Source organism: Mus caroli, unplaced genomic scaffold (genome assembly GCF_978045245.1).
Source record: "Mus caroli unplaced genomic scaffold, Mus_caroli_1 scaffold_14, whole genome shotgun sequence".
Taxonomy (NCBI): Eukaryota; Metazoa; Chordata; class Mammalia; order Rodentia; family Muridae; genus Mus; species Mus caroli.
In genome coordinates this window covers 77809098-77826725 of record NW_028227269.1, presented here as the reverse complement: position 1 = coordinate 77826725, position 17628 = coordinate 77809098, and the positions used below count along the sequence as shown (strand labels likewise).

At 41.1% G+C, this 17628-nt stretch overlaps 1 protein-coding gene across 2 annotated transcripts in view; it reads right to left on the bottom strand.

The window, feature by feature from the left end:
- Positions 1–17628, bottom strand: part of Rad51b (RAD51 paralog B) — a 520188-nt gene that overhangs the window by 489828 nt on the left and 12732 nt on the right. For both annotated transcript variants that reach the window (XM_029484370.2, XM_029484371.2), the window contains exon 5: positions 9220–9356. In XM_029484370.2, coding sequence (XP_029340230.1) covers positions 9220–9356 — 137 coding nt within the window. The remainder of the gene's footprint in view (positions 1–9219; positions 9357–17628) is intronic.

The following is a 17628-nucleotide window of genomic DNA, read 5'->3' as shown; positions in this document are numbered from 1 at the left end:
TCGCTCATATATACACTCAGGCAAAACATCCGTACACATAAGATACAAAATAATAAATAAATCTTTTTGAAGGTCTGCTCAAGAGGCTAGGGAGATGGCTCAGCAGGCAGGAGTGTCTCAGGGTTGATGGCTGCCAGCCTAGCTCCAAGGCCAGTGAGAAACTGTATCAAAGGAGGAAGTTAGAGAATGAGACAGCAGGACACCCAACATCCTCCTTTAGCCTCCATACATAGACACACATGCCTACACACACACACACACACACACACACACACACGCACAGATGGAGGGACAGAGGGAGGAGGGAGGGGAGGGGAGAGATGGTTCTAGATGTCACATGGAGAAAAGGCTTCAAAAGGCAAGGGTAAAACAAGATAACTGCTGTCCACACAAGAAACATGGTGCCTTCACCTAGGGAGATAATACCTCAGATAATTAGGAGCAACTGGGTTTAAAGTATAATTCAGGTTGCTTTTATCATGTTTAGGTATGGGCCTTGAATTCCTGATCTTTCCAAGACTTTTATCATGAATGGGTGTTGGATCTTGTCAAATGCTTTTTCCGCATCTAATGAGATGACCATGTGGTTTTTGTCTTTGAGTTTGTTTATATACTGGATTACGTTGATGGATTTCCGTATATTGAACCATCCCTGCATCCCTGGGATGAAACCTACTTGGTCAGGATGGATGATTGTTTTGATGTGTTCTTGGATTCGGTTAGCAAGAACTTTATTGAGGATTTTTGCATCAATATTCATAAGGGATATTGGTCTGAAGTTTTCTATCTTTGTTGGGTCTTTTTGTGGTTTAGGTATCAGAGTAATTGTGGCTTCATAGAATGAGTTGGGTAGAGTACCTTCTGTTTCTATTTTGTGGAATAGTTTGTGAAGAACTGGGATTAGATCTTCTTTGAAGGTCTGATAGAACTCTGCACTAAACCCGTCTGGTCCTGGGCTTTTTTTAGTTGGGAGACTATTAATGACTGCTTCTATTTCTTTGGGGGATATAGGGCTGTTTAGATCATTAACCTGATCTTGATTCAACTTTGGTACCTGGTATCTGTCTAGGAACTTCTCCATTTCATCCAGGTTCTCCAGTTTTGTTGAGTATAGCCTTTGGTAGAAGGATCTGATGGTGTTTTGGATGTCTTCAGGATCTGTTGTTATGTCTCCTTTTTCATTTCTGATTTTGTTAATTAGGATGCTTTCCCTGTGCCCTCTAGTGAGTCTGGCTAAGGGTTTATCTATCTTGTTGATTTTCTCAAAGAACCAGCTCCTTGATTGGTTGATTCTTTGAATAGTTCTTCTTGTTTCCACATGGTTGATTTCGCCCCTGAGTTTGATTATTTCCTGCCGTCTACTCCTCTTGGGTGAATTTGCTTCCTTTTGTTCTAGTGCTTTTAGGTATGTTGTCAAGCTGCTAATGTGTGCTCTCTCTAGTTTCCTTTTGGAGGCACTCAGAGCTATGAGTTTTCCTCTTAGAAATGCTTTCATTGCGTCCCATAAGTTTGGGTATGTTGTGGCTTCATTTTCATTGAACTCTAAAAAGTCCTTAATTTCTTTCTTTATTCCTTCCTTGACCAAGGTATCATTGAGAAGAGTGTTGTTCAGTTTCCACATGAAGGTTGGCTTTCTATTATTTATTTTGTTATTGAAGATCAGTCTTAGTCCATGGTGATCTGATGTGGAAGAATGCGAATCGATCCATTCCTATCTCCTTGTACTAAGGTCAAGTCTAAGTGGATCAAGGAACTTCACATAAAACCAGAGACACTGAAACTTATAGAGGAGAAAGTGGGGAAAAGCCTTGAAGATATGGGCACAGGGGAAAAATTCTTGAATAGAACAGTAATGGCTTGTGCTGTAAGATCGAGAATTGACAAGTGGGACCTCATGAAACTGCAAAGCTTCTGCAAGGCTAAAGACACCATCAATAAGACAAAAAAAAACACCAACAGATTGGGAAAGGATCTTCACCTATCCTAAATCAGATAAGGGACTAATATCCAATATATATAAAGAACTCTAGAAGGTGGACTCCAGAAAGTCAAATAACCCCATTAAAAAATGGGGCTCAGAGCTGAACAAAGAATTCTCACCTGAGGAATACCGAATGGCAGAGAAGCACCTGAAAAAATGTTCAACATCCTTAATCATCAGGGAAATGCAAATCAAAACAACCCTGAGATTCCACCTCACACCAGTCAGAATGGCTAAGATCAAAAATTCAGGTGACAGCAGATGCTGGCGAGGATGTGGAGAAAGAGGAACACTCCTCCATTGTTGGTGGGATTGCAAGCTTGTACAACCACTCTGGAAATCAGTCTGGCGGTTCCTCAGAAAATTGGACATAGTACTACCGGAGGATCCAGCAATACCTCTCCTGGGCATATATCCAGAAGATGTCCCAACCGGTAAAAAGGACACATGCTCCACTATGTTCATAGCAGCCCTATTTATAATAGCCAGAAGCTGGAAAGAACCCAGATGTCCCTCAACAGAGGAATGGATACAGAAATTATGGTACATTTACACAATGGAGTACTACTCAGCTATTAAAAAGAATGAATTTATGAAATTCCTAGCCAAATGGATGGACCTGGAGGGCATCATCTTGAGTGAAGTAACACAATCACAAAAGAACTCACACAATATGTATTCACTGATAAGTGGATATTAGCCCAAAACTTAGGATACCCAAGATATAAGATACAATTTACTAAACGCATGAAACTCAAGAAGAATGAAGACCAAAGTGTGGACACTATGCCCCTTCTTAGAATTGGGAACAAAACACCCAGGGAAGGAGTTACAGAGACAAAGTTCGTAGCTGTGATGAAAGGATGGACCATTTAGAGACTGCCATATCCAGGGATCCTTCCCATAAGCAGCTTCTAAACGCTGACACCATTGCATACACTAGCAAGATTTTGCTGAAAGGACCCAAATATAGCTGTCTCTTGTGAGACGATGCCAGGGCCTAGCAAACACAGGAGTGGATGTTCACAGTCAGCTATTGGATGTATCACAGGGCTCCCTATGGAGAAGCTAGAGAAAGTACCCAAGGAGCTAAAGGGATCTGCAACCCTATTGTCGGAACAACATGATGTACTAACCAGAACCCCGGAGCTCTTGTCTCTAGCTGCATATGTATCGAAAGATGGCCTAGTCGGCCATCATTGGAAAGAGAGGCCCATTGGACTTGCAAACTTTATATGCCCCAATATAGGGGAATGCCAGGGCCAAAAGAATGGGAATGGGTGGGTAGGGAAGTGGGGGGCGCTATGGGGGACTTTTGGGATAGCATTGGAAATGTAACTGAGGAAAATAAGTAATAAAAATATTAAAAATTAAAAAAAATAATAAAGTATAATTCAGGCAGGGAGCAGAGAGAACTTGATTGATTGGATGAATATCTAGAACAGAAGTGATTCAATCAGGATTGTAGTTACTAGTGTAGCGTTCTTCCTCTCTCTCTCTCTCTCTCTCTCTCTCTCTCTCTCTCTCTCTCTCTCTCGTGTGTGTGTGTGTGTGTGTGTGTGTGTGTGTGTGTGTGTGTGTGTGTGTTTAAACAGGGAAATCCAGAATTCATCCTCAGGTATATCAAGCTACCCACATATATAGATGTGACTGTAATATGTTATTATGGCAAATGGCAAATGTATATGAATCTGGAGCTTGTGGGAAAGCTCAGAATCTGAACACACAACCCTTCTGCCATAAAGAAATGTGCTAAAACCATGAGAGTGCATCGGAGAGACTGAGGACAGATGGAGGGAGACCAAGATCCTAAACCTGAGTCCGGCATTCTCCAAGGCTTATATGCTGACAAAATGGAGAGGGACCAGCAACACAGACTAACGTGGTCAGAAACAGGGATTAAAAAACCTAAGAAGCCAACTGACAGGAACTGTTGGGGAGAACATGGTGGCTGTATGATAGGGCTGAGAGTCAACACTTCCTGGTGATGTGACAGCCAACATACTGTGCAAGGGCAGCACATTAGTCAGTTTATAGTAATATTGGTATACACAAACTTACCATGTTACCAGTCATATAAAAGCACAGTATATAAATTATGCACAGTATACAACACTTGGTGATACTTCTGGCTGTGCTCACTCTGCTAGCCATCATTACTTCAGAGTGTAAGTTACCTCTACAGCATTTTTAAGGTCTGGAAAACACAAGGCATCAGCTTCACACTGCTTCTACTCACCACATCTTTTGATTGTGTGCAGAGGCTACATCCATGATGAACACAGATAGCAGTCTGTGTAAGCACACAAGAACAGAGTCACAGGACTGACTGACTTAGTAATCCAGTCCCCAAACCATATCACCACCATTAAGCCACGCATGGCTGCATTTTATAGACTATTGAGTTGAAGAAAGTTTTGAAAATCAATTTCAATATAGGGATAGGAAATAAAGCCAATATGGAGTGAATTCAAGATAAATAATAGGGAGATTTTTGCCTTCTGTGCACAAAAGATTAACTGGCTTGGGAATTGCCCCGATAGCATCAACTAGAAAAGCAGACAAAATATCTGAAAGAACAGTTTCACACACTAAACAATAGTTCAAAACTGTGACCCTCATGAGAAAGGAAACTAATAAAGGAACCTGAAGTATGCCCCAGGCTCACACCAGAGGCACTTTCTATTCTACCACACAAAAAAGGGGAAGCGAATGTGAGTCTGGTGGACCCAAAGATGAGATCAGAGTATGAAACGGCTAAGCTGGTAGAACTCATGAAGTCACGTGCAGAAAAGAAGAGGTGACCTGAGTGGGGGGGGTCAGGGGGGAGGGGGGGAGATACACTCCAGAGCTAATATGCATAATGTATAGAAGGAAACTCTTCAGGATGAACCAGGAGACAACAGGAGACTAAACACTTCCAGCACTTACACAAGATGAAAACAGAGCATATTCCCACACCCACAAGGAATGCAGAGATCTCACGATACCTTGGGTAACAGGTGGGAGTCCTCAGAGGGACTTCACAGTGCTGAGGCTTAATCGGTCTCAAAGACCATCAAAATAATCTTAACTATATATTAAAACAAAAAAATCTAACACCTTAGAGATGTACATTAAAGTCCAGCATCTAACATAGCCATGTCTAACAACCATTAGGAAAGGGGCTGGAAAAATGGCTTAGCCATTAAGAGCACTGTCTGCTCTTCCCCCTCAGGACTCAGTTGCAATCCAGCAGCTCACAGCCATCTGTAACTTCAATTTCAGGGGATCCAACATCCTCTGTGGGAACCATGGACTGATGCACAGATATACACACGCAGGCAAGCACTCAGACACATAAAAAATAAACTTTTTCATTAATAGACATGTAAAGGAGAAGAAAAGATCTATAGTCAGGAAAAAATTTAATTACTAACAAAAGACCAGAAGTTGTATAGGTGATGGCATTATTAATGCCCTCAGAAACAACTATTTGCAATCTTATAAATGTATATAAGTAGGTAAATGTGAGGATAGACCAGTACACTATGTACTGTAGACACAAACAAGAATAATCTGTTTCTGTGAATAAACTCTTATTTGACCATGTATTTGTTCACTTACTATTACAGCCACTTTTGCACTGACAGCAGAACTGAAGAACTATAAAAGGCTAAGAACTGGAGGTGGCTTGCAGCCTTAATCCCAGCACTACACAGGAGAGGGAGAAGCATGGGTTCCCCTGAGCTACACAGCAAGACTGTCAGAAACACAAAGGAGAGAGAGAGCAGTAACTCAGCTGGCACAGTGCTTGCATTGCAAGCATGAGGTCCTGGGTCTGATCCTCAGAACTCATGGAAAAAAGCAAGGAGAGACAGCCCAGGCTTGTAATCTCAGAGCTGGGGAGGCAGGGACAAGCTGGTCCCTGGGGCTCCCTGGAGAACCATGCCAGACCACTGAGATCTTATCTCCATGAAAAAAAAAAAAAAAAAAAAAGAAATAGGAGCTGGTGCCTAGAAAGATTGCTCAGTGGTTAGCAGTGCTTGCTAACAGAACTTCCAGAGAACCCAAGTTCAATTCCCAGCACCCACACAGCAGTTCATAACCATGTGAACTCCATGTTCCAGGCAATCCAATTCCCTCTTCTGACATCTTCGGGCATCAGGTACACAAGTGATGCATAGACGTGTATAGTGATGCATAGAACACCCATAACTTTTCTTTAAATTTTTTAAGGAGGTAGACAGCACCTGAGAAATGGCACCCAAGGTTGTCTGTCTGTTGGGTCCACAGGATTGCACACATGTGCATTCGTGCACACACACACACACACACACACACACACACACACTAACACACAGGTACTCACATATATAAACATGCAACTGCATACACATACTCTTGACAGAATCAAGAACTAAAATAAATAGGTAGATAGATAGATAGATAGATAGATAGATAGATAGATAGATAGATAGATAGATAGATTAGGTAGATAGTAGAGAAATAAATAACAAAATCAAAATAGCTGTAAGGAATGCCTACAAGGTTAATGCTCTTCCTGAGATGTATCTGAAACAAGAATGTTAAAGCCGTGCTTAAGCAAAGCACATGTGACCTTTGAGTTTAACCTCATCAACACTCCTTAACCATAAACCTGAATAACGCACTATCAACCAACCCACATTGGCACTTATAAAATGAATTCTTCAGGATAAGAGAAATAAGCAAACCAGCTTTTCCTTTTACTTAGTGTTTACACTGAGTTAATCTTTGGCCGCGGTTATAAATTACATCCTTCGAGCAATGTAACTCCACAAGCCACAAATCATATATACAACCATTGTTAAGACACTTGGAGGTTTCTCTCCATCCTGCCAAATCTCAAGAATGCATTATCTCCTTGTAATCCTGCTACATGCTGACTGCCCATTCCATCTTTTCCTGCTTGTCTCCAATAAACATAATGTAATGGTTATTCAATTCATATGGATGGCAGTTCCCATAGCTGTCAAATGCCCATAGGCTGGAATACAGATCTGGTCAGTAGATTACTTTGCATACCCATCTTCTCAAGCTGTATGTAAACGTATGGCATCTAAGACTATACTGTGTTTTAAGCAGATGTCTAATAGGTAAAACAAATAAAAACAGACATTTTTCTGAATCATCCAGAAGATGCCATCCATAACCCTGCACGCTCAGCATCTCAGCCTCTCTTTCAAATTTCTTTTCAGTCTCCTACCCACCACCCATCACCCCCCCACCCCCAATCTCTTCTTAAGTCCAGAACAACCTGGGCTCTGATTAAACACTGACTTACCAACCCAACCCACCTCCCAGTTCCTCCTCTGTTGCTTTGGTCTCACTTTTATTCAAGCAGCAACTTAAACAAGCCCTCACAGCTCACCTTGATTGCTAGAGACCCTCCTCCCCTTGCTTTCCCATTCTCCACATAAAAGTGGTCTAGTGAGAAAGCTGCAGGGGAATTACTGTGGCTCAAGAAAACATCTGCAGGTAAGAAGATGAAAAGAAGTAGCTATCCTGTAAACCTCCCCACCCAGGGATGCTTGCCCTTGATCCCAGCACTGCACTCTGGAGGCAGAGGCAGGCAAATCTCTGTAAATTCAAGGCCAGCCTGGTCTACATAGTAAGTTGCAGGATATCCAGGGATATGTAGAGAGACTTTGTCTCATGGATAGATAGATAGATAGATAGATAGATAGATAGATAGATAGATAGATAGATAGATAACAAAAAAATTTAAAGTATATTTTCCTGAAAGTCTCCTAACCCTTTCTAGTCCCACTATTGTAAACACAGAATGGATACGGATGCCTAAAAACAAACCAGCTTTCGGTCCTTCCATCACTGAACAGCTGAAACAGATCTTTACACGTAAGAAAAGCATACCTACTTTTGCTCACACTGCTGTTCTTTGAACGTTCAGTTTACTTGTGGCAGAAAGCTTACGCAACTCGCTGACCATCCATCCCTGATGACCCTAACAGGGTCAAGCAGACTGACAGCAGCACAAATAACACATGGCCAGATCCTGAAGAGCAGGCTCTGTGCATGATCCACCACAGCAGACTCCTGAAGGCAGCGATACCAAAGACACTACACCTCCGGTTCTGCCTTACCCTCACCAGACCTCAACACACACCCTGTGTGAGAGCAGCCTTGCCCCTTCTCGGGCTATATGAAGAATGCAATAAAAACTAAAAACAGTGCAGGTTTTCACCCCTATTCTAAAACAGCCTTCTTGTTAATTATGTAACATATATTAACATAAATGTAAGGGGACTAAAATTGTACCTGTTTTGTTTGCACCCTGCCTCTGATGTAAGTACTAATACTACACGAAGGCAGAAAAGAGATGGAGAAATAAGTAAATATGAAAACTCCAAAATATAAATAAAACCATAGGCAAAGAAAAGAACCACAGCCACACGTCTTCACACAGAGGCAGAGGCTGCCCGCTGTGAATGCAGTAATTCTTGGTTATTTCCTCCAAACTGAAACCTTCCCTCTTAAAGGAAGGAAGGAAGGAGGCTCAGAAAGCTTACAGGGCCCAAAAGGGGAAAGACACCTACACTTTGACCTTTCCCATGTGTGTCACTTGCCTTTCCTGTGGCTGACACCTGACAAAAGCAACTCAATGGAGAAAGGTTCAGGGTACAGTCCACCGCGGCAGGACGTCCTGGCAGCTGGTCCCATCCCACCCACAGTCAGGCAGCAGGGAATGATAAACACTTGCTCCCTCTCCTCTTTATTCAGTCCAGGACCCAGTGGGGTCACAGGCCTTTGAGGAGAGTCTTCCCATCTCAGTTAACCTGATCAAGACAGTGCTTCACAAGCCCTCCCAGAGGCCGACCTAACCTAGAGTCCTCACAGGTCTACGTGGAAGCCCATTTCCTAGGCAACTCTAGATCCTGTCAAGTTGATGATCCGAATTAAACGCCATACCTCATCAGGTCCTTTTTGATCTACTACTACTCAGAGAGAAATAAAGAAAAGAGTTGTTCATAATGATGTAATTCAAAGAGTCCAAAAAAGAAGCTATGGTGTATCATAAGAGAAGAAACCGGAATTGATGCCTGGAACGACTTCAAAAGGGAAATTTCCTCTAAAACCAGTATCTAGCATCCTTCGTTCTTAAAAAGTTAAAATAAATTTCAACCTATCTGTAAATGTCCCATGGAGCACCGAGCTATAAAAGCAAAGCATTATAATAGAAATATAAAGCATCCTACCTCTCAGCAGTAAATGCAGACTCTGTGTCGATGTAGACCACAGCCCCTTCCAATCCTCCCAGGCTGGCGGGTAATGTAGCCAAGACACTCATCATTACGCAAAACTGAGTTTTTCCGCAACCTGGTGGACCTGTAATCTAAAAAACAATGTGCATGTTATATATGTGTATATAAAATTTGTATAAACATTGTAAGCTGGCCAAAGAAAATTATTTTAGAATTTGCTGGAAAAAAAAAAATTCCATAACCTTGGTTCGAAGAAAGAATTAAGCCATACTGCCCTAAGACCCCCCCACTGCAGATAGCATGCTAACTTTTCTCTTATAGGTTGATAATTAGGATATATATCCTTGGGAGCAATGAGAAAATGGTCACTCGGTCAAACTCCTTCTGTGCTTTGTTACCAGATGTGAAATTATAATTGAGAAAGGCTAGAAGTGTCACTCACTCACTGTATGTTCTCCTGTTGACAAATGGCATTGTGAAAATACTACTGAAGAATTGACTGCTGGGCAACATAGGGCACAGTCACCTGTCACTCAGACAGGGTCAGTAGATATGGCATAGTAACACAGAGCTTGTCTGTCCTGTCTTTCTTTTCACGTTTTTATTTTTTATTTATTTATTTTGGTTTTTTGAGACAGGGCTTCTCTGTATAGCCCTGGCTGTCCTGGAACTCACTTTGTAGACCAGGCTGGCCTCGAACTCAGAAATCCACCTGCCTCTGCCTCCCAAGTGCTGGGATTATTAATTTTTACTTTTTGAGAAAGGATCTCACTGTATAGCCCTTGGCTAGCCCAGAACTTCCTATGTAGTCCTGGAACTCAGAACTCTGCCTCTGCCTGAGGCTGAGATTAAAGGAGTGTATCACCACACCCAGCTGCTCATCTTTTCATCAAAGGTGTGCCCCTCTGTAAATTCAAGTTTACAGTCTTTGCAGTGGGATAACCAGGAAGCCTTTGTGATTCAGTGAGTTCTCATAAGCTCTCCTCATCCTGTCACAGACGACTACAGATCCTATCTTGTACAGCCTGAGTGCTCTCCCAAAGGCTCACACCCTTTGAGCTTTGTCCTCAGTTCACTGGTGTTTGAGGTAGTGGAAACTAACAGGGTCATGCTGATGAAAGATAATTAGGTCAGACAGGAGGACAGAAGGGATTATTGTCCCTCTTAGTCCAAAGGCCCATTCTGCATACAGTATTTTCCTTCTTGCTTCTTGGCCATAATGTAACACAGCCAGGTGGTTTTTGCCAACAGGCTAGAGCCATGTTGTTTGGATCTTCTAGCCGCTAGATTCTGAGCCAAATAAACCTCTCGATTATATAAAAGTACCCAGCCTTCAATATTCTGTTACAGCACATGGTATAGTAATAGACTCAAACAGGTTTCCATAAAATCCAGCCAATCTGATACGATACCATCTGAAATGTTCTTTTTCCTGTCTAACATCAACTTCTTTGTTGTCAGATGCCTAACAATAAATAAAATAGAAAAGCTAAAAGATTTTTTACAAGAAATGTCCAACTACCCCTACACCCAACAATTACCATTTTATGGCATTTACAATGCTATCTTCTGCTATACTAATCTGTCTGTCCATCTCTCCATTTGAAGATTTTTGTACTTCAAAGTAAGTCAAAGGCACCAAATATGATTTCTTCCAAGAATTCTGCATGCATACCATTCTAGAGTTTAATATGTACAGTATTTTCCTTTTGAATTTCTCATTTGTAAATATAATCTACCATTTCATGAATATGAACACTAGACACAAATTAGTTATTTGTTTATGGTACTAGGGACTGAACTTAGGGGTCTGTGTGTTTAGGCAAGCATTCTAATGCTGAGCAATAACTTCATTCCTATATATGTAATTTAAACTCCTACCAAATCAAATTTTACTACTCCCAGGAAGTGACACAGACATTACTATCTAATCAAGAAGTTTTAACAGGCTGAGCCAGGTGTGGTGGCGCATGCCTTTAATCTCAGAATGAGCATTGGAAAAGGATGGAAACGATGACGCAGTTCAGCAGTAAAGTGCTTATCTAGCATGGGTTATGTCCTGAGTTCCTTGTCAGTGCTACAAATACAGGCAAAGACCACCTATGTGCACGAAGTCCTTCATTTTTGAGGCTATACCTTCCCTGATAACATCTTTACCTCAATGAGATTTTCTAAAGAAAAATCCTTAATGGATTTCAATTTGCAACAGAATCTAGCTATTAGCCTAGATCATACTATTTATACTTTTCAATATTTACACTTTACAATCCTTCTTAATATTTCTACATCATTGTTACTATTAGTATTATTACTCTTTACTCCTCCTACTCTTCTTCCTCCTCTTCCTCTTCCTCTTCCATAGTGTGCATAGCCCACATGTGAAGGTCAAAGGACAACTTTAGCCAGTAGATTCTTCCACCTGAAGATCTGGAGATCTGGGGACTGAACTCGGGCTTTGGCTGGCATGGCAAGCACTTTACTCTCTCATCCATCTCAATTTCCCCCTTAAAAAAATTTTTTTTTAAAGAGGGGTCTCATTTTGTAGTCCTGGCTAGCCTAGAACTCACTATACAGACTAGGCTGACCTTGAACTCACAAACATCCACCTCCCTCTGCCTCCTGAGTGCTGGGATTAAAGGTATGTAACAAATCTAGCCAAAAATATTTTTAATTGCTTTAAATATATAGCATTCTTCCTTTGATTGACCAAGACTGAACAGTTTGTTTTGATCACAAAAACTCCACAAGTCTTTTATCATTACCAAAGTCAACACAAATCAGACTGTTCATTGCGTATCGTGACAAAAGAGACTCCAGTCAGTAGAAGTTGCACGTGAATGCTGAAACTGAATAAATCCATGCATGTTAGAGTGTGAACTGATGAAGAAATGGGGGAGCAGGCTGTCTGCCCACAAGTTTTGTCTATTGCCAGGTCTTGGATATATTCTCTGATTTAATGAGATTAAAACTGCTAAATGGGGGCTGGTGAGATGGCTCAGTGGGTAAGAGCACCCGACTGCTTTTCCAAAGGTCCGAAGTTCAAATCCCAGCAACCACATGGTGGCTCACAACCACCCGTAATGAGATCTGACCCCCTCTTCTGGAGTGTCTGAAGACAGCTACAGTGTACTTATATGTAATAAATAAATATTTTAAAAAAAACCTGCTAAATGCTTGGTGATCTTAGTGGAATGTAATATAGATAACATATATGAAAATATGCAATAAAGTATCAAGTATCATGAAAATATACTGTATTAATTTACTATTCATTCCATCTTCTAAAAATAGATACCTAAAAAAAGATTAAGTAAAATCTCATTTGCTCTGACCTATCGCTTTCATGTGCGACCTTAATACAGTCTGGGGAAACACAATGTCACATGGGTAATGATATCTGGGCTTGTTGGCTCATTTGAGTTTGAATTAAACTATAGTAACTATTTCTAGTATATTCTTCATATATTTTTCCTTCGTGTGTGTGTGTGTGTGTGTGTGTGTGTGTGTGTGTGTTTATGGACTGCCAGGAGTAAAATTTCATTATTTTTCAGGTTTATCTATTGGGGGAAAATATTTCAACATTAATAAAGTTAGCTTCAGACAGTTTAGCCCTGAATTCTACCATCCAAACCACAAGATTTCAAGTTGTGTTCAGTTCCCAGCTTCAACCCAGTGATGGTTACACAGAGAAAACCTGCCGAGTCAGAACAAAGTCACTTGCTTCTTGGAAACTCAGAGTGAATGAACTATTTACACACAGAAATACCTAGAAGATAAAAGTCAGTTGCACATAGTTAAGCTGATACCTTAACCCCTCTCCATGAAAAATCAACAACAACAACAACAACAACAAAAATACTAAAGAGAAATTCTTAGTGCAGGCCTTTCAAATATCAGTAGCAACATAGCAAAAAACCAGTGACTCACTTGGTGCAGGCCTTTCAAATATCAGTAGCAACATAGCAAAACACCAGTGACTCACTTTGAGGAAAATTACTATTCCCCATAACAGAAAATCTACTATCACTCACTCCAACCAAGATTGCATGAGTGAAAAAGAAGGTAAAGCCTAGACCAGCTAGGACCTCAAATCTTACCAAGTTAACTCTGCACATCTGGGATTGGGGCAGCAAGATAGTGCACTTTGCCAAGCCACTACTTGGCAAAAGAAAAAACTAAGGCTTTTCTAGCTCAGACCTGAAACAAGACAGCTCATAGGAGCTGCTTTTTTTTTTCCCCTAGCAACCCCCTTCCCCTGGGCAAGCATCTAAGTACTTGTCTGTATTTGCTCAAGAATTATGCAGAAATATGATTAGGTCTTCAGACCTTCATACTTCATTTTATAACTACCTCTCTGAATCCTAAAACCTGAATCTCAGAAAGGCTACAATCAGCCTTGTGAAAGAAGACCGGATCTTAATTTATCGACCATCAGTGTGTGAAAGCTTACATCCAACACTCTCTCCACCATTACTATATACTGACAACTACTGTGTGTGTGTGTGTGCGCACGCGCTTCTGTGTGTGAAAAGAGATGACCAGAGCAGGAAAAAACAGGACATGGAAATGACAGACGTTCCAAGTTGCACAGTAAAAATGAAACAGCATGAAGTTACAATCATTATCCAATAACAGCACTTCCTGAATATGCTATGTGACCCATCCTAAGGTACCATTAGGAATCAGTGTATTTATAAAGTAAGGAATGATAAAGAAACCAACAGTACATGCTAAAATCTTGTGTTGACTGGAGCCTTTCACAGCAACACATCAGGTAAAGAAATCGTGTGAGAGCAGCACACGTAAGAGATCACCCCCACACACACACTTTTCCCACCACTATGGCTACAAGTGGACCACCAAACCCAACTGTAACTGGACAAGACAAAACCTATGTATGTTCACAGATCTGTAGGTCCACAGGAAGAAAAATTAAGATTTGCCACAGTTCTCAGCAGTAATCTAAGGACCCATGTAAGTCTCACACCTTCCTATTGCAGGCCCTACAGGTATCTGAGCTTACAAGCCTTCCTCTTACCACCTCTTGTGACCATGTAGGACACACTAATCTTACCAATGAGAAGGAAAAAAATCCTGAGTTGTGACTTTTACCCATAAGAATAGGGGGATGTTAAATCAGGACTCTGGTTCACTCTGGGGAACATTAGAATTTATCCACTTATCTCAAATCACGAAAAAAGCTTACAAATGATCAAGGAAATACAAATAATGCAAATATTTGGGAGTGCTCACAGGTTGGTCTTCCAGAGGTACTTGTGAACCAAGATACACAGACTTGGCATCTTTTAATTGACAAAAGCTTGGACCATTGCCCTAGACCATAAACCCTAGATCATAAAATGAAACTATCTTTTAATGGTATCTTTTTGTTTGTTTGTTTGTTTTGTTTTTTCGAGACAGGGTTTCTCTGTATAGCCCTGGCTGTCTTGGAACTCACTCTGTAGACCAGGCTGGCCTCGAACTCAGAAATCCACCTGCCTCTGCCTCCCGAGTGCTGGGATGAAAGGCGTGCACCACCACGCCCGGCTCCTAATGGTATCTTTTTAAAGTTTCTTTTACATTGATTGATTGATTGATTGATTGGGGAGTACATCACAGTGTGTATGGAGATCAGAGGGCAGCCAGCATAAGTCAGCTCTCTCCTCCTACCACATGGATCCTAGGAATAGACTTGGTGGCAAGCACCTTTACCCACAGAGACATCCTGCCAGCCCCTGGCAAGACAACACCCTCTAAATACAACTCTGGCCTTACCTACTCACAATAACATCTATCTTGTGGACTTTTAGCAAGGACAGTATTGACCCCAGGAGTAAAACTCCGTTTTTGAGAAAACAGTAGCTTATTGTTTTACATTTGCACAGTAGACACACAGTATAGAAATAAATGCATAGCATATCTATAACATTAGATTTGCCATGGACAGTGAAGATAAAAGAGAGTTAGGGGGGAAAATTAAAGGCTCCTTAATTTATGATAATGAAAAAATAATAGTTGATAATCATTGACATAATACAAACTTCTAAAGTTTGGCTTCAACCTTATCCTCACTGTTCCTTTTCAATTATAATAGATTTAGAATTACTTGTTTATATATTCCACAAGTAAAAACTCCTGGTTCTGTAAGGCAATCCGACAAAGGCCTTGGTTCCCAGGACTGCTGCTGCTGAGGCTCTGCGCGAGCACTGCTTTGACTCTATCTACTTCCTACCTCAGTGCTGTAACTGATGATGTAAATAACCGTGCCCAGATTCAGTGAGTTCACAGAAGTTAAAATGGATGATAAACACATTCTGAGATTAAAAGGTAAAGCTAGGGAAGAGCAACTATAAAAATGACACAAGAGTGTTCCCAGGTTTATATTTACTCCCTCCATCACTTCCAGACCTCTGAATGAGAAACAAGATTGTGTTATACCATGGTACTCCACACCTCTATTACTTGTCTACTGCTGTAAACAATCACCACAGATTCAGATGCCTGAAGGAAGACTCATTCATTATCTTAGAGGTCTGATTCCTGATGGGCTGAACAGAACTCTCTGCATAGGATCTCATAAGGCTAAAATCAAGGTTCTCAACTGTACTGGGCTCCAGTCTGGAAAACTGAGCATCAACTCCCAGGCCCAACCAGGTCGTTGGCAAAATCTGTGCTTCTGCTCTAGGTCTGAGGTTTCTTTCTCGTGTTCATCTGAGAGCTTGGAACGTGCTTATTGTTCCTGGTGGCTGCATGCGTTCTTGGTTATATACCCACTTCATCTCCAAGCCAGGAACACCGTCAGTATCCCCCATGCTTTGAATCTGTCTTCCTCGTATCAGTGGGAGAACAACGATCACTGCTTTGGGGAGGTCACAGGATGAGATCTCGGGGCTTTCCTGTGAAAGCCACTGAGCCGTATGACATACCTTAATCATGGCGATGGCATGCCTTAATCACAGCCATGGCATCTCACTGTACTCACAAATACCAGGGCTGAGAATACAATGTCATTGGGAAGTGCCTTAGTCACTGCTTTATTGCTCTGAAGAGACACCATGACCAAAGCAACTCTTAGAAAAGAAAGGGTTTAATTGAGGGCTGGCTTACAGTTTCAGAGGCTTAGTTTATTATCATCATGGCAGGGAGCACGGCAGCATCCAAGCATACTGCTGGAGAAGTATCTCAGAGCTACATCCTGATCTGAGAGCCAAGACACACTGGACCTGGCATAGGCTTTTGAAACCTCAAAGCCCACTCCAGTAACACATTTCTTCCAACAAGGCCACGCCTACTCCACCATGGCCATACCTTCTAATCCTTCTAATCCTCAAACGGGGTCACTCCCTGATGGCTGAGCATTCAACTATATGAGCCTATTGGGGCCACTCTTATTCAAATCACCACAGGAAGCCACTTTAGAAATTTTGCCAGATATAATGTCTCTGAGAACAGAGACCTAGTACCTTAATAAGTTAAGGAGTTTTTTATTATATGCACATATAAATGCATATAGACATTTGTATGCACACTAGTAGACAGCCAGTCTTTCAGATGGACCCAGTGATCCTCACCCTTTGTATTTGTGCCTTTTGTGGTCCCCTCCACATATCAGATTTGTCTGTATGTCTAACAGAATATATAAGAAATGCTGGCATATAACTTCTAAACTGCCATTCCTACCTTTTTCCCTTGGTTCACACACACACACACACACACACACACACACACACACACACACATATGAGAGGTTAGCTGTCATAGCATGAAGGCACTCTAATACTCCTTTGGAGAGGTTCACATGGCAAAGAACTCCCCAGCCATGTAAGTGAGCCACCTCGAAGGCAGCAGTTCAGACAATGTCAGCCTAGGCCAATACTCTAACTGTAATCTCATAGCAGATCTGAACCAGAAACATTCAACTAAGCTGCTCTCAAATTCTTGACCCAAAGAATCTGTATGAGAAAATAAATATGGTTTTAGCCATTAAGCTTTGGAGTGATTTGTTAAATGATGTCTTTAATGATGGTAACGATACACAAAATTAAGAAACATAAAACTTTAAAAACATTTAAGGAAAAAAAAAGCTCCTAAAAGATTCATTAAATGTTCATCAATAGAATTTCTTAAGCATACTATTTTGATAATTTTAAACCAATTCACATAAATTAATATTAAATGTATATGAATAAATATTAAATACAAACTATTATACTCTGCAAATGTAAATAACATTAAAAACTTCCCAAACCTGGACTGGAAAGATAGCTCAGCAGTTAGGAGCATATAAGGCTCTTGCAATTCCTAATATGCGCTTAAACCTTTAGTGACCTTAAAAATGCCACGTGAATGGAACGAAACAGAAATGACTATGGATTGCTTAAGTTCATTTAGGTGACGTGCTTA